The following is a 17,042-nucleotide window of genomic DNA, read 5'->3' on the forward strand; positions in this document are numbered from 1 at the left end:
CAGCATTAGAATTAGCACTCAACCGAGCCTTGCAAAATTTGCAAATACCTACAATGCGCACCTTCTTACCATTACGATTTTCTGTGACTTCAGTGAAGTCATCCCATACAGCAGATCGGCGCTTACCAATGCTTGAAGAAGTTAATGAATCAAGATCATTAGAGCCAGCAGCATCACTTACCGGCCCGACAGGTGCCCCCTCAGGGTCGATGGCAGTATGACTGCTACCGACACCGAACAAGGCAGCAACAACATCTCCCATGTCGTCGACGTCATCGGTAAGCTACCCTAACTCAACGAGCTCGTCGTTGATGGTTCTAGGGTACCGACCGTTGTCGTCGTCGTCATCCATAACCCCCTTCTCGGCACTGTACCTCAACGGCCCTGGCGGCACTAGCACGACTACAACGTAGTCGGCTGGCGACCTACCAAAGCCCACAAGCAAGCAGCGAAGAGGAGATTAGGTTAGGGTTAGGGATTTGCCGACTGGGGAGGGAGAGCCGGAGAGGGACATACCTGCCAAGTCGGAGCCCAGAGCCGGAGACGAGGGTCAAGTGCATGACGACGCAGGAGGGAGAGCCGGAGAAGAGGAGATTAGGGTTAGGGTTAGGGATTGGGATTGCCGACTGGGGAGGGAGAGCCAGAGAGGGACGTATCTGCCAAGCCGTAGCCTGGAGCCGGAAACGAGGGTCAACCGGTCAAGTGCACGACGACGTGGGAGGGAGAGCCGGAGAAGAGGAGATTAGGGTTAGGGATATCTAGATTGGGGAGGGACCGAGGGAGAGACGGAGAGGGGCGAGCCGCACGGAAGGAGAGTAGGAGACCCATCGATGTCGCCGGTGAAGAAGATCTAGCAGTGGCGACGGCGACGGTGACGAAGCATCGGGCGGAGCGAATCGAGTGAGGAGAGCGCCAGAGTGGAGAGCCGGAGAGGGAGAGCCGGAGTGGGAAGGGCGGGAGGCCGGATGCCCGGTCTTATGCCCCCGCTCCCCGACACCGGGCCGGCCCCGTGCCTACCGTTTTCTGGTGGGCCGGGCCATGCCGGTAGCCCAAGCACGACCTGATTTATTGAACTGGACCGGTCCGAGCACGACTCCCGCGCGTGTCGTGCTTGGGCCAGACAAAAAAACCGGGCCATATGCCGGGTGGCCGGGCCTTAGGCTGCATGCTCATATATACAAACATGGGCGCACGCATGGCTACGGGACTAGGTCGCGCGCGTCGTGGTCGCATCTCATGCATGCAGCTAGCGCAGCGCACGTACGCCGTGCGACGTGTAGAGTGACGTGCGGATCGGTTAGAACTTAGACTAACTGCAAGGGCTGCCCCTACGCAGCCCCCTCCCCTTGCATGCCGCCTGTAGGGGGCACCCTACGGCCGCAGCGGTGCCCTCTACAACGCACCCTACGCGCCGGCCCCCTTCTCTCTCCCCCCAGATCTAGCGTGTCACTGTTCATCACTCTAAACATTGTGCTGTGGGTCCACGAGTAATTGTTAGTAGATAAAAAATTGATAGTTGATATAGAAAATGATATTTTATAGTTGTAGTGGGGTATATGGGGAGTATTTAGGGGGAACCGCTGTGGGAGATGAAAAAATAGGGGGGGAAAGTGATATAGGGGGAAAAATTTAGGGGTAACGGTTGCGAATAGCCTTAGGCGTACCGTAGGTCGGCCCGCCGGGATGGTGTTTGGCGGGTTGCGTTGCGCACGCGCTCGAGCACGGCGGCAGCCGCCGCCGCAGCGCCGCTCCTTCCTAGCTAGTCCCCCGGCTGCGGCCTGCCTGCCCTACGATCGACCGCCGAGCCGAACTGCACGCTCGGTGTACGTCTCACAGAGTCACAGACCACACAACACACACACGCACGCACGCAGCGTCCTCTCCCTTCCACGTACGAGCCTCGTGACTCTGGAGGGAGATCGAGCCGGAGTGGCCTGGCCTCGGCAGCACGTGATTTCGGCTCCTCGTCCACCCGGTTCCGGTCCGGGTCCCATCGGACGCACGCAGCGGAGAAGCATGCATTGCAGGCAGAGGCAGACATGCATGCAGAGCAGAATCCATCCACACGTACAAAACGATCTTTGCCCCTGTCTGTCGCTAGCTCTCGATCTCTCCCAGCTGCACCTACGTCCAGTCCAGTGAGGCTGTCGTACGTACTACAGCGGACGACGTTACTGGACGTAGCTAGCCCATCATGAAACGTTACAATCTGTAGGCGTCCGTCGTCGACTTCGTGATGAACGAATTTCCTGCAGTGCAGGGACTATACTATACACACTCCGATCCGTAGCTAGCCCATCATGCCCACTCCAACGATCCATCTGCCTAGAAAACGCAAGGCATCGAATGCTCGACACGAGCGGCCTTTTGCTTCTAGTGTACGTATGTACCCTGCTTTTGGGGCTCACAACAGTCAGCACTCATGATGCATGGTGGGCATATTAATAATTAGCTAAGAGGAGGAGGAGGTGGTGGACTAGATAAGCGAAGGTTGGGGAAAAGCAAAGCTCTCAGCATGCATGCTGCCAAGTACGTACACACATATATGCGTGTGTGTCTATATAAACATATATAAAGCATTGTGCCAAGGCACAGGCATGCACGTAATTTAAGGACTTGTTCCGTTATTCTCATTATACATAGATTGGATAGAATTGGAAAATTTAGAAGAACTTTGACTTTCTTGGGATTTAAACACATCCAAGTTCACTTAATCCACATGGATTGAGAGCTAACCGAACATGTCCTAAATGTGGTGGTCACGCCATCATGGCGGCAAAGGCATAGATTTTGCAGGGATCTATTAAGACATTCATATTAACCTTATCTAGTGGGAGTTAGTTGGTGTTTGGCCATACTTGACTGTAGGAGTAGCTTACACTCCACAGCTCAGATGAAACATATATAAACAAGCAAAATGCCTTTTACATTGACTGCTTGCCCCTAGTGGGGTCGTTCTTGTTCAGTTTCTGGTATTGTTGCATTTGTGTCCGCATATATATACACAGTTAATTAGGAAGACGCACAGGTCCCGGCGGCCCACGTACTCATGGTACGGTGCGACATGCATGTATGAAAAGTCTACGACTCTACACTAGACAAAATGGTCCACTTTCACATTGTGGTCCACACCTTAGAGAGAGAGAGGATATGGTTTGCGATACACTTTCATTTTTTTTTTTATCGCCTCGCGCGTGTTTCGTTTGCCGTATATATATTCTCACGGGCGATCGATCACTGTAAAAATAAAAACGCTGACATACAAAACTACGATCTGTAGACTGTAGTGGGAGCAAGTAGTGCGCCTTGGCGGCGTGGATTAGAGAGGACCAAATCTCTTACTAATTAAAATAAATTTAGTAGTAGAAAGGATTTAATACTTCTCAAATAATCTCAACGCCCCTCCGATCATCTTGCAATCCAACAATGCCATCTGATCATTCCTCATTTTTTTTTATTTTGTGGAATAGAATAAGTTGATCCATCATCATCTCACTTATCAGTTCGGAGAGGGACGGAGGTGAGGTGGCACCGAAACGTCAGCGGATCGTGGCGGCAGTGGGGCGGATCGGAGCGGTGGGGACGGCCCGACGGGATGTCTGCCTGCCGCCGCTCCGCCACCGCGGGGTCCGGCCAGCGCCGGTACGAGGTGGGGCGCGTGGTCCTCTCCTCGATCCATTCGGCGGGCCTCCCTCCATCGCTCGCTCCGGCGGTCCTCGGGGTAGAGGAGTCCCCTCCAGTAGTATTGTAGTAATCGCACGGCAGATCTCGCTCGACCAGCCGGCCGGCCCGTCGCAGTCGCAGTGTCGCACCGTCCGACCGCCTGATGGGTGCACGGCGATCCGATTTCGCGCCGACTCGTGACGGGCCTGCTGCTACTGCCATTCGCCACGCGCAGACGTACATGTATTACCAGTGGAGTAGCACGCGCGCGCACGTCGCCCTGGACCATGCATGCATGCATGTACAAGGACCATGGATCCGATCATGTATTCATGTATGATGGGCCGCAACGCAACAGGGCCTTGATATTTTAGATTTAATATATAACTCATATTGTTATTCCAGCAAATTTTAATAAGTCTTTATGAGCTAACTAATTTTGGTTTTAGTGTTTTTAACCGAGTCTTGTTTTGCTTAGTGCAAACCTCTTTAAAAAACGATATGGCTTGCATAAGTTATTTACTATATGGCTTTTCATCACTGCTATCACTATCACTCCGATGTCTTGCTTTGTTTCTTCGTGATCTTTGCATATGTCATGGTTCCATCTTACGACACAGACACTTGCATATCGTTGTATGTCTGCAATGAGTCTTCTATCACCTTTCTTGATGTATTAGTCATCTTAATAACTTCTTTACCTTCGTCCAAGTCCATGTTGTTGCGTTCTCCGAAATAACAGCATGTTGAATAGAGTTGATACGAAGAATAAATAAATAACACTATTTCAGCAATGGTAAAAAGAAGAGATTGAGAATCTCTCCTATTTACGCCCATTACACGCGCATTTTGACTATGGAATTTCTGAACAGAATTAAATGCAGAAATGACTAAATTCCTAACCGTACTCTAGTACTCTCCAGTAGTATATACTACTTTACGTACTGCCTTGAGTTAGTTGAACCTAAACCCCCGACAGCACGTCGGTACAGTACAGTACAGTACAGAACGACGCTTCATTCGATCGCTACGTAGTACGTACGAGGTAATTATGGCGGGCGGGCCGGCCTGGGCTGTCAATCTATCGCCTCCGATGGATCGATCGATCAGAACGGATTGATGGATGGAGACTTGAATGAATGGAGACGGAGCCGTGGCCATGCATGGCCCATTGAGGCTGGAGCTAGGACTAGCTAGGGCGGAGAGAGTGATGATCTGGAGGGCGTGGAAGTTGGGCGACCGACCGACCGACCGAAAAGCCAAAAGATATACGGCGCGCGCGGCCCGGGCGGGGAGAGGAAAGCCTCAGCCGATGCTGGTGGCCCGCCGGGGGCAGAGCAGAGACCGGCGCAGCGCGAAACAGGGCATGCAACTGCTGCTGCTGCTGCCGCCCGCGCTCTGGTCCTGCTGCTGCCTGAAGCTATGAGAGCTATGGCTCTCCTGCCATTGCCTTCTTCCGCGCCACACTCCGCCTGCGCGGGCGGCACGCGGCAGCAGCAGGCTTGGCCGACGACACATGCGCGAGCCGTTTCCCCCGTCGTCGTCGTCGTCGGCCGCGTGCACTGACTGTAGCAAGCTGTGAATAGGCCAGGCGCTGTGCGTGCGCCGGGCCACGGTGTGTGCACATGGACCGCGCCAGGAGCGACCACGCCGGCGACGAAACACACAAACACAGAGAAGCCAGGCACCAGGACTCCAGGAGACGAGACGGACCAAGATCAAGAGGCATGCATGCGGCTACTAGCCAGAGCCCAGAGCCAGACTTGTTGGTCCCTTCCCTTACCCCTGGTTGCTTACAATTAATGGCGACACGCCACATTGATGATTCATTGCATTGATAATCTGTACGTGACGGTGGCTCTAAAGGCTCCCCGGCCGCCAGGACCCCCTTTTAGGTAAGCCCAGGCTTTTGCTTTTAGCAGACACGATTCAACGACGATCGGTTTTCTTTCTTTTTTTACTATATCGATCAAACTTGACCCATCTCTTGGTTGTGGTTCAGTACTCCAATCCAGTGCAAACTGCTCACCGCGCGTCACCGGGCCCCGGGACCAAAACTTGGACGTAAAACTGAAGAAGGGCAAAACTTCTCCTTTTTGCAATCCTTGCACACCACTATAGCTCGTCATACACTCAAACAGGCGGTTATGTCACAGTTCCGACCAGCGGCCACATACATAGGTCATAGGTGTCGAGACCAGCAGAGAGGAGAAGGCGAGCAACAAGCAGGCATGCCTCTGCTACGACGTTTCTGCCGGCAGGCAAGCTAGGCAAAGCGCACGCAATGGATTGCACTCAAGTGACCATGTCCCCGCACACGTCAACAACAACATTGCTACGACGTTTCGGGCGGGAAAGGGGGCATGCTAGAAAGCTACGTACGCAGCAATGCGTGCAGCTAGTGGCACGTACTCATGGTGTCACGCGCACGAGGGTACGTACGCTCAGATCATCAGCTCAAGGAGCCGTCAGTTCGTCGCTCGTAAAGCCAAGCCAAGGAACAAAGACGCGTCGTACGCTCAACGAAGCTTTAGGGTCTGTATACTGTATACTGGTACATTAATAATTCGCCGCGCGCTACAATCTATACCTCCGTTCACAAATATGCTGTTCACAAATATACTGTTGGCTTTTTTTTTCCGAAAAAGTTTGACAACTAGTCTTATTTAAAATATTTATTAAAAATGTAAAATTTGAAATTAAACATAAACTACCATACAAACTACCTTCAGTGATAAAATAAATCACAACAAATAAATAATAACTCATTATTTTTTGGATATTTTGTAATAAGACGATTGATTGATTTTTTTAAAAAAAATAAGTCAACAGTGTCATATATTTATAAACGAAGGAAGTAAAACAAATCAGCACCACATTCGAAGCCGATTCTCTACTAAATCCAGTAGAAGATCCACCAAACACTTTTTTTTATAAAGAACAATTCTTTATATGAAGCGTTTTTTTTTAAAAAAAATAAGACTTTATATATGCCTTTAACTAATATAACACGCCTACGACTAGCAAGGTGATTCTCCATCGTAATTTTAAGAGTGAAATTAAATATAATTATTTTTTAGCCACGGAATCACGTCTCTAGTAGATTCAGCTCCTCTAAATGAGTCAGACTTAATTACGAGAAGCTCTAGCTACGAAACAAAGAAATACACATGCCTAGAGACTAGAGAGTACTTTACTATACATACGGCGTTTCCTCTTGACCTTAAAACTTATACTCCGTGCTAGCTGTTTCCAAATCCTCTGGCCGCGAAGCCGTTTCCTTTTGCTCTCATCTCATTGCCTTATTGCTACTGCTCGTACGATTAAGCACTGCCTTGGCACAAGAGTTTGCTATGCTTGGTCTATTTATTTAGTAATAAAAACCATAATAAATCGTAAAGGCTGACATACAGGGCGGACTCACGTTGGGGCTGAGTAGGGGCACGGGCCTCACTCAAATTTCTGGTTTTAGTAGAGTTTTTATCTTATTCATTGTAGCTATAAAAGTCCATTAGTAAGTAGACTTCTATTTAGTCACCCAATCAGGTTTTAGGCCCACACTCAAACTTGTGGCCGGTTCGCTCCTGCTGACGTATGAATCTAACTTTATATTAAAGATAAGTTCAAAACCGAATCATCAGAATGCAGAGAGCGTAACCAAGTCATTTTCCTACTTCAGAATTGAATCCATTAAATCATGGAGATCGTAACCGAAGAAGTTTTAGTTTACTATCTTTTTCGTGTGTTTATCTTTAGGCTAGTTTCCCTACATATACTACTTTATTAAAAAGTTAATGTTGGCAAGATTGAGCACTTTGCCAGAAAATACCACGACAGGAAGGGCAACAAGATGATATCATTTTCCTTTTCCTTTTAGATTTTAATAATTTTGTTATGAATCATGTTAATCGTTGGGTAATGACAATAGGTCAATGTGTAGCACTCTCATTTATGTCATATTAATTTTCAAAACATCTCTTAATCCACTTTGTGTTTAGTTTCTAAACTACCCGTGGTCAAACGTTGAGTGTCAAGTTTGTGTGCAAGCTAAGAAACCAAGAAAACCTCACTTTTTCATGGAGGAAAGGGGTTTGACATTTTTAGAACCCACACATTCTTATCTTTGTGATGAATAATGTGTTTGCTAAAAGAGCAAAGAAGTTCATAATGACTCATATTTGAAGGGACCATGATGCCTAAGGGGATTAAATTATGCAACTTAAAAATTACTTCTAAAATTGACGCCTCTAATATTCACCTAATCAAAACATATGCAAGAAGGTCATCTATCTAGATGTGGAACTGGGTCTTGCTAGGTATGTTTCTATCTCTACCACAAAATATTTATGCAACCTAAGTTCCAATTCTATCACTAGGCTAACAAACTAAATTTGGAAAGTGACCACATAAATTAGGTAAGCAATAAATATAGTGCAAAAGCATCATTGAGATAGATATGCAAACTCCCGTCGATGAATCCAATATTTTTATTGAGGTGTAGAGACACTCATGCATTATCCTAGTTCTCGTTGGAGACCCTCGCAACGATGCCCATGCGAGGGTCAAGATCCTAATCAATTAACTTTGTGGATAGCCTCTAGTCCTTACCCACACATAAGTGGATTTTTGAGATGGCCTCTCCTTCCCGCCACCTTCATTATCAAGCTTTCCCTTTGGTACATGATGGCTACACCACGAACATAATTATTGTGGTCTTGAAAGGGAATTAGGCTTACATCTATTTCCTAATTAATTTTGGTGGTTGAATTGCCCAACACAAATAATTGGACTAACTAGTTTGCTCTAGTCTATAAGTTCTACAGGTGCCAAAGGTTCACAATAAGCCAATAAAAAGACCAAGAAAATGGTTCAATAAAAAGAGCAAGGGATAACCGAAGTGTGCCCTGGTCTGGCGCACCGGACTGTCCGGTGCACCAGGGGACTTCAAGCTGAACTTCACACCTTCGGGAATTCTCAGAGGCACTTCGCTATAATTCACCGGACTGTCCGGTGCACCACCGGACAGTGTCCGGTGCCCCAGGGGAGAGCGACTCTGAACTCGCCAGCTTCGGGAATCCGCTCCGCTATAATTCACCGGACATGTCCGGTGCACACCAGACTGTCCGGTGAGCTAGCGGAGCAACGACTACTTCGCGCGCAACGGTCGACTGCAACGCACTAAATGCGCGCCTGTGCGCGCAGAGGAGCAGTGCACGTGCGGGTGGCACACCGGACAGTCTACAGGACTTGTCCGGTGCACCACCGGACAGCCAGGCGGGCCCACACGTCAGAGCTCCAACGGTCGAAACCCAACGGCCTGGTGACGTGGCTGGCGCACCGGACTGTCCGGTGCGCCCGTCGACAACAGCCTTCACCAAACGGTTAGTCTGGTGGTTGGGGTTATAAATACCCCCAACCACCCCACATTCAAGTCATTCAAGTTTTCCACCTTCCAACTACTTACAAGAGCTCTAGCATTCAATTCTAGACACACCCAAGTGATCAAATCCTCTCCCAATTCCACACAAAGCTTTAGTGATTAGTGAGAGAGATTTGTTGTGTTCTTTTGAGCTCTTGCGCTTGGATTGCTTCTTTCTTTCATTTTTTCTTGCGAACAACTCAATTGTAACCGAGGCAAGAGACACCAATTGTGTAGTGGTCCTTGGGGGGAAGTTTGTTCCCGTTTGATTGAGAAGAAGAAGCTCACTTGGTCCGAGGGACCGTTTGAGAGAGGGAAAAGGCTGAAAGAGACCCGGTCTTTGTGACCACCTCAACGGGGAGTAGGTTTGCAAGAACCGAACCTCGGTAAAACAAATCCGTGTGTCACACCCTTTATTCGCTTGCGATTTGTTTTGCGCCCTCTCTCTCGGACTCATTATTGTTTCTAACGCTAACCCGGCTTGTAGTTGTGATTAACTTTGTAAATTTCAGTTTCGCCCTATTCACCCCCCCCCCTCTAGGCGACTTTCAATTGGTATCAGAGCCTGGTGCTTCATTAGAGCCTAACCGCTCGAAGTGATGTCGGGAGATCACGCCAAGAAGGAGATGGAGACCGGCGACAAGCCCACTACAAGCCACGGGAAGGCTTCATCGGAGGAGTCCCGCAACAAAAAGAAAGGGAAGGAGAAGAAATCCTCTTCCCACAAGTCGCATCGGAGTGGCGACAAGAAAAAGAAGATGAGGAAGGTGGTCTACTACGAGACCGATACTTCATCACCTTCCACCTCTGGTTCCGACGTGCCGTCCGTCACTTCTAAGCGCCATGAGCGCAAGAAGTTTAGTAAGATCTCCCTACGCTATCCTCGCATTCCTAAACATACGCCTTTACTTTCCGTCCCATTAGACAAACCACCAACGTTTGATGGTGAAGATTATGCTAGGTGGAGTGATTTGATGCGATTTCATCTAACCTCAATCCACAAAAGTATATGGGATATTGTTGAGTTTGGTGTACAGGTACCATCCGTAGGGGATGAAGATTATGATGAGGACGAAATGGCCCAAACCCAACACTTCAACTCCCAAGCCTCAACTATACACCTCGCCTCTCTAAGTCAAGAGGAGTATAATAAGGTACAAGGGTTGAAAGGTGCTAAGGAGATTTGGGACACGCTAAAAACCGCGCACGAAGGAGACGAGGTGACCAAAATCACCAAATGGGAAATGATCGAGGGGGAGCTCGGTCGCTTCCGACTTCGCCAAGGGGAGGAGCCACAAGACATGTACAACCGGCTCAAAACATTGGTGAACCAAGTGCGCAACCTCGGGAGCAAAAAATGGGATGGCCACGAAATGGTTAAGGTTATTCTAAGATCACTTGTTTTTCTTAACCCTACTCAAGTTCAATTAATTCGTGGCAATCCTAGATACACACTAATGACTCCCGAGGAAGTAATCGGGAATTTTGTGAGCTTTGAATTGATGATCAAAGGCTCAAAGAAGATCAACGAGCTTGACGGCCCCTCCACGTCCGAAGCACAACCGGTCGCATTCAAAGCGACGGAGGAGAAGAAGGAGGAGTCTACATCAAGTAGACAACCAATCGACGCCTCAAAGCTCGACAATGAGAAGAAGAAGGAGTCTACTTTATTCGCTTGTGATTTATTTTGCGCCCTCTCTCTCGGACTCATTATTGTTTGTAACGCTAACCCGGTTTGTAGTTGTGATTAACTTTGTAAATTTCAGTTTCGCCCTATTCACCCCCCCCCCCTCTAGGCGACTTTCAGGTCTCACAAGACTACAAACTCTCTCCAAGTACAAAAATGGTGTGCTCAAGCACCAAGTGCTAAGAGTGATGCAAACCTCACAAAACACTATACCTAAACTTGGAGCAAGCGCATGAGCGATGATCTAAGTAGCCTAAGCACCTAATAAAGCATCTAAACTAGTCACCATGTGTATCACTGAGCTCTATACAAGTGGAGAGCACTAGAACGGAGCACCAACTCCTTCGATATGTTTCTCAGCTTCCACACATTTTAAATTATACTTCCAATTGAGCCACTTCTTTGTCTTGACTTTGGTGACTTCTCTTTTGTTTGCCTTTGTGTTCGGACTTCTACTTCTTAGTACCTTAGACTATTTGCGTGTCTTGTAGGTCTTCAACATGACTTATAATATCTTGCTTTAGGTGTTGATCATTTGAACCATCACTTTATTTAAGTCTAAGTCCACCTTGCATCCATTTGAACTATACCTTGTATACTAGCAAACAACATTAGTTCAAATAGTAATGTTGTTCATTAAACACCAACATCCAAACATAATAGTTCATAGGGTCTATTTTCTTTACATTCTCCTCATTTTCGGTGTCTGAAGATAACATGACTAAACAAGCATATAGTAGATACAAAATAAGAACACACTATCTACTTGTCTACTTGCTTGGATGTAATGCAAGAGTAAGATCATATGATACTAAAGAATATCATTTGGAAGGAGATTTGAATGCTTTCCGTGTCCTTGCCATTGTATAGATGTCCCCTTATGTGCTATCGGTCAACATGCAATTAATCTATTAGAGTATCTCCAACAAGGTGCGTTAAAATAGTGTCCAAAAAATTGATAACAAATTGAGCTCCAACAGTTAAGCCCTAAATCATATATTTTAAGAAGTAAATTGTATTATTAGGAAAGAAAATGTCGACAATGGTGTAAAAAGCAAGGATTAGGTCACTAAAGTGAGGTGTTGTACATTTGAGCAACTTCATAGTGTGATTGTATTTTTTGATTAAATTATAAAATAGAACACTGTTGAAGTTGTTTTCCATGAGTGTGTATTTTAATATAAGATAATGATTTAAGACACGGTTAGAGATCTCTTATGGTAGCAGACTAGGCATGCCAGACAAGATGAAGTGGCAGCGCGATTCAATCTTACCAGAGAAAATGACACGCTAAATAGGCTAGTTATAAAAAATATCTAGTGCTATTTTAAAGAAAGAATACAAAGTTTAAAAAAACTTTCTAGACACGCTTGCCTATGTGAAATCAATTCACCGTGGACCCAACGGCGTCCGAGCGAACCAACCGCCCGAGCCCGCGCGACAAGATGTTTTACACCGTCGCAGCCACGGTTTACAAAACCGTTCCAGAGGTAAAAACCGCCCCCACCGGCAACGGTTTACCAACGGTAAATCGGCAAAAACCGGTTAAAACCGACCGGTTTGACTAATTCAAATCAATTTGAATTTGAACCGGTTTACCGGTGAAAAACCTGTGAAAAACCGCTCTAAACCGCCGGTTAATCGCGAAACTAACCGGTTTTTGCAGTTTTTTACAGAAAAAATGAAATTTTTTGACAAGATTTATTTATAGTTTGCTCAATTCACATTGCACAGTAAATATTAATTAACCTACATGACATGTATTCACCAAAATAACATATAACATACATATGCAACCACAAACTCCACTTCTCATGCAACAAACAATCAACAAACTTCACAATACTCAAATATAAGTTCTTTTACAACTCTCCAACGAGGCAACGACACATAGGTCGACTTATTTCACAATACTCACATGTTTATCTCGAGTCATAGTGATAGTACTCAGGCATGTTGGAAGGATCGTGATAGGTCTATACAAAATATATAAGATACATTAGCGAGAAAACAAGAACGACAAATAAATATTTATCCACAAAGCAAAAAAAACATACCATTATGTGTGTTTGGTGTTTATGTATTGCATGTGCACCTCACCAAGTGTTGGACTTTTCTCCTGATAAGCAAATATTAGGAACACATATAAAAGAACTAGAGATAAGAGTTCTAGATTGAGTCTTGTCTAGACGGATAGTTATTAGAAGAACCGAAGCTACTTGATCTACGGATTCCATCTTGAACAGGAAATAAAACCGAAATTGACCACTAAATGCCTAAACTGGACTTGAGCTACGGGTTTATCTTCACATATAACATATAACATCTTCACTTATAGTATATAATAGTAAACAAGACTAATATTGTCTAAGGGTGCGTTTGGTTGTAATGACAGGACGGGATGGGACGGGACGATCCCTCAAATAAGGTTGTTTGGTTCAGGGTCAGGGGTTGGAACAGACCTATCCTAGTGTTGTCCTTAGTTATCCCTCAAAATTGGAGAGACGAGAGAGGACGCCAGGGGACGTCCCTGTCCTGACTGTCCCGCAACCAAACACACCCTAAATTGACCACTAAATACTCAATTTTGACATTAAATTCGTTTTTCCGGCAAAAATTGGTGGTTTAACGGTCTCAAATAACGATTTATCGGTCCGGTTTACCAGCGGTTTTCGGTTTTTATGAATTTTTTCAATTTTTTAAATTTCAAACGAATTTTGGAAAAAAAACTAGTGGTTTACCGAATCCGCACCCGGCGGTTTCGATAAACCGACCTATTTACCACCGGTTTTTAGCGGTTTTGTAAACCATGGTCGCAGCCCTCAGTCATATAGTTCGTTCCTAAAGAGTACATAGAGAACACAAACAAAACCGCAATTCTTAAATACAGTACGCGTGCACGTAGTCATACTGTCGCCGTACGCTGCGGCCTACGTATGGACGTCAGGAGGCGTACAGCACCATGCGGACCGCATGCACGAGCAAGGGTGGAACGTGGACGTACTCGAGCGAGGGCGGCGACGGCGATGCGGTAACGCATCCACGTGGCAGACATCCAGCGGCTTGCCAGTGCCAGCCTGAAAAGGAAGTAAAGTACAAGGGTGCGCCACTCTGCCCTGACACGTCGCTCTCCTGGCCCCGCTGTAGCCCCGTTGACCACTGGGCTTTTGTGGTTTCCGGGGGGTTTTTTCTCCTTTTTTAGGTCCAGCTACAGTCGTTGTGGTTTTGAAAGAATTGTTTTTAGAACGGTTAAAACTTTTACTACAGTGGGCTATGAAATAGAAACACGGCAAGAAAATGGCAAAACAGAAATATCATGCCAGAAATTCGACCGCATAATGAGAAATCATCATCGAAAGCAGACGCAAGAGAAACCAGATCGGCAGAGGTGACAAAGCAACATGCCAGCCTTTTGGTTTTATTTTTTTTACCATTTCACATCATCCCCCTCTTCCATCCCAGTATGTTCATCCACCGTCCTCACCTTCCAAAGCACCGCCGCAAAAATTACCATAACTAGGCTAAAATAAAGACATGCTAGGAAAAAGGAATACTAGTAAATGACAGCCACCACCACCACTCCTCGTCACTTTACCTCGAGAGCATTAAAGTAGAAGGAAAGAATTGGGAAAAGAAAAAGGGTAAAAACAATTTGGAAAAAAAGGAGCAGGGCTGCAGTAAAATCTCCGACTCTTCGATCCAGCTGCGACAATACCCGCTTGACTCGGCCTGCGGCCTGCCGCCTACCCCCATTGCGATGGTGGGCCCATGCAGCGTTTCTTCGCGTCGCCGCCGTTAATCCAGTCGGTCTCCGAGGCGGAGCTGGCGCTGCGCTGGTGACCGAGCACCGTCACAGGCGTGTCCGCGCTCGGAGCGGCTCGCCCCCGCCCGACGCCGCCCGCCGCTGCCAGCACCTCACCGCACTCCCGCAGCTTCTCCTGCGCAACGGCATACAGTTAGCACGAGAACTACCTGTTGCTGCAGATCTCGCATTACAGTACAGGTAATCATGAGGGGTGCAATTTGTCAAAATGATGAGGTAGATTACGATGATCACATTGTTAATGCCGAAAGCGAGAAAAGCAGCAAGGTTTTACTGGGCGGTCAATTTGCCACATTAGCTCCACACCCCGAGGAAAACAGGTTTAAAAAAGATGAAGAGCGGTAGTATAATAACTGGAACACCAGAAGCGGCCAGTCCCAAAGGACCTGGACAATCTTGTCCGTTTGACGTGGCACGGGTAATTACGTCAATTAGTGACGGTTAAAGCGGCTTATAATGGAAATAAAAAAAACCGCGTGGTTTAAAGCTCATGCTCACGCTATTTACAAAGGGACAGGCGGCCAAGCTGGCTTGGAACGCGTGGAGGTTCGCGGCGGCGACCTCTCCGGCGGCGGCCAGCAGCGCTGCCGCCGCCACCACGGAGGGTGAGAACTCCGCCATCTTCACCTCTGCAAAAGGCAGACCAAATAGAGTTCAGTACAAACTACAAACACAAGGGGACAATGTCAGGGTTCCTCTTGTCTTGGATGCCATGCCATGGCATCCGGCACGGGAGGGCGTGGGCGGGGCGCACATACCAGGCTGAGCGTGGAGAAGGAGGTCGACGGCGCGCGCCTTGACAGCGGCTACCTGTGGGGGGTGCTGCGGCGGCGGATAGCATGCGGAGAGGAAGAAGCCGAGGAAGGCGAGCGGCGTGACGGAGCGCGCGCGCCACTCAAGCGCGCCAAGCACCACCCGCTCCATGCGACGGATGGTCACCGCGTCGAACATGAAGTCTTCGTCCCTCTGCAACAAGGCAACCGCAACACAAAAACACCGCAATGGGCTTTAATCTCCAGAGCAATCGCTCACCAAATCGCAAGCAGTAGGCACCGAAATCTAGTACCTGAATGTCGGCGGTGGAGAATGTTGCGACGCGCTGCATCTTGGCGGCGAGGGAGAGGCAGCTGATGGCGAGCAGGCGCGGCGCCCACGGCTGCTGCTCGCACTTGATGGAACCAAAGGGGATATTATTAGATCAGACCGAAATCCCCAACAAACCTTTACAGATAACAGACCCATAGCTCGCGAGTGACGAGTCCTTACCGCCAATTGCCTCTTGGAGAGGAAGCGATCCACGTAGTTGAGCGCGAGGTAGGCGACGCGCGGGTGCACGGCGAGCTCGCCGCCGAAACGCACCTGTACCGATCGAGGCCGATCGGGTCAGGAAACAGCGGAAATCCCAAACAGAGAACCGAGAGAGCAGCGAGAGCGAATGCGGCGGCGCGTGCGGGCACCCCGTACCTTGGAGATGAAGGCGGCGGCGGCGCGGCGGGTGGCCGAGGCCGCGGCGGAGATAGAGGGCGCGTGGTGGCCCTCGGCGTCGAGGAGACTGGCGATCGGCTCGTCGGCGGGGCTGGTGAAGGGGTTCTCGAGGTCGAACTCGAACTCGTAGGCGTAGGCGTCCTCCTCCCGCAGCTCCCACTCCTCCGTCGCCATGACCACGGCGCCGCGGCCGCACCCGCGCTCACGCGAGGGCTGGAGATCGAAGCCCAGGCGAGCGGAGGAACACGCCAAGAAGCGCGACCGGTGAGATTTATTCGGCGAGGGAAACCACCATTGCTGCGGCGCAGTGCTACTGCTAGTACTAGCTTTGTCTGGTTGGGAGACGGCCTTTAATAGCAAGGGGGGCCGGGGACAATGCTACCAAAAGTTGGGGATTCGGGGTTCTTTTTGTAAAGATCGAGAGCATGAGAAAAGCGAGAGAGGGAGGGAGTGAAAGAGGAAGGACAGGAGGCAGAGGCCAGAGAGAAGATTTGGTCCCCACCTGTCAGTGAGGTCAAATTGGGCCTCCCGCGACGACTGTTGGCTGCATGCGTCTTTGACAGCTCAGGCCCAACACGCAAGAAATTGGCAATTTCTCGGTTGAAAATTGTTGACGCTGATAGAAAACAGCTCTCATTTTCAAATTAGTAACGGCGCGCGTATAGATAAAAGTAATATAAGTGGTCAGAATAATATATTGAGTGAAGTAGTTAAGCAATCAGAGAGTATAAACTGCAAAGGAGTAAACTCAAAATGGAACCTGGAAGGAGCAACAATAATTGGACCATTATTGTGTACATATAGAAAGACCAATATATATGTGAATATATATACATTTAGAAGTGGCAGAATTATTAGAATAGGCAACTGTCTGCAGTATTAGAACATTACTTTTGATGGTCTAAGTAATGATAAAACTTGTGTAACTCAAGATGAAGCCAAACACACTAAAAAACAGCAAACTT

At 48.0% G+C, this 17,042-nt stretch overlaps 1 protein-coding gene across 2 annotated transcripts; it reads right to left on the bottom strand.

Annotated features, from left to right (window-relative positions):
* Positions 1 to 14,142: 14,142 nt before the first annotated feature.
* Positions 14,143 to 16,432, bottom strand: LOC100282689 (CYCD6). Of its 2 annotated transcripts, none has more exons than NM_001412163.1 (6): positions 16,057 to 16,432; positions 15,859 to 15,951; positions 15,659 to 15,760; positions 15,351 to 15,558; positions 15,100 to 15,221; positions 14,143 to 14,707 (listed from the first exon to the last, which is right to left on the bottom strand). In NM_001412163.1, exons 1-6 carry the CDS (start codon positions 16,249 to 16,251, stop codon positions 14,513 to 14,515), a joined length of 915 nt encoding a protein of 304 aa, NP_001399092.1. In that variant the 5' UTR covers positions 16,252 to 16,432; the 3' UTR covers positions 14,143 to 14,512. The 2 variants fall into 2 exon arrangements, with proteins under 2 accessions (NP_001399092.1, NP_001149068.1); NM_001155596.2 differs by having other exon boundaries at positions 15,091 to 15,221.
* Positions 16,433 to 17,042: the final 610 nt, after the last annotated feature.

This window comes from Zea mays, chromosome 7, assembly GCF_902167145.1.
Source record: "Zea mays cultivar B73 chromosome 7, Zm-B73-REFERENCE-NAM-5.0, whole genome shotgun sequence".
Taxonomy (NCBI): domain Eukaryota; kingdom Viridiplantae; phylum Streptophyta; class Magnoliopsida; order Poales; family Poaceae; genus Zea; species Zea mays.

Bases quoted from the DNA above. Each gene is read 5' to 3' on its own strand.
- LOC100282689 (NM_001155596.2), bottom strand. From the start codon at position 16,251: ATGGCGACGGAGGAGTGGGAGCTGCGGGAGGAGGACGCCTACGCCTAC. The intron at 15,952-16,056 runs GTACGGGGTGCC...CGATCGGTACAG, and splicing joins CCGCCGCCTTCATCTCCAAG to GTGCGTTTCGGCGGCGAGCT. The intron at 15,559-15,658 runs GTACTAGATTTC...GCCTTGTTGCAG, and splicing joins TCTCCACCGCCGACATTCAG to AGGGACGAAGACTTCATGTT.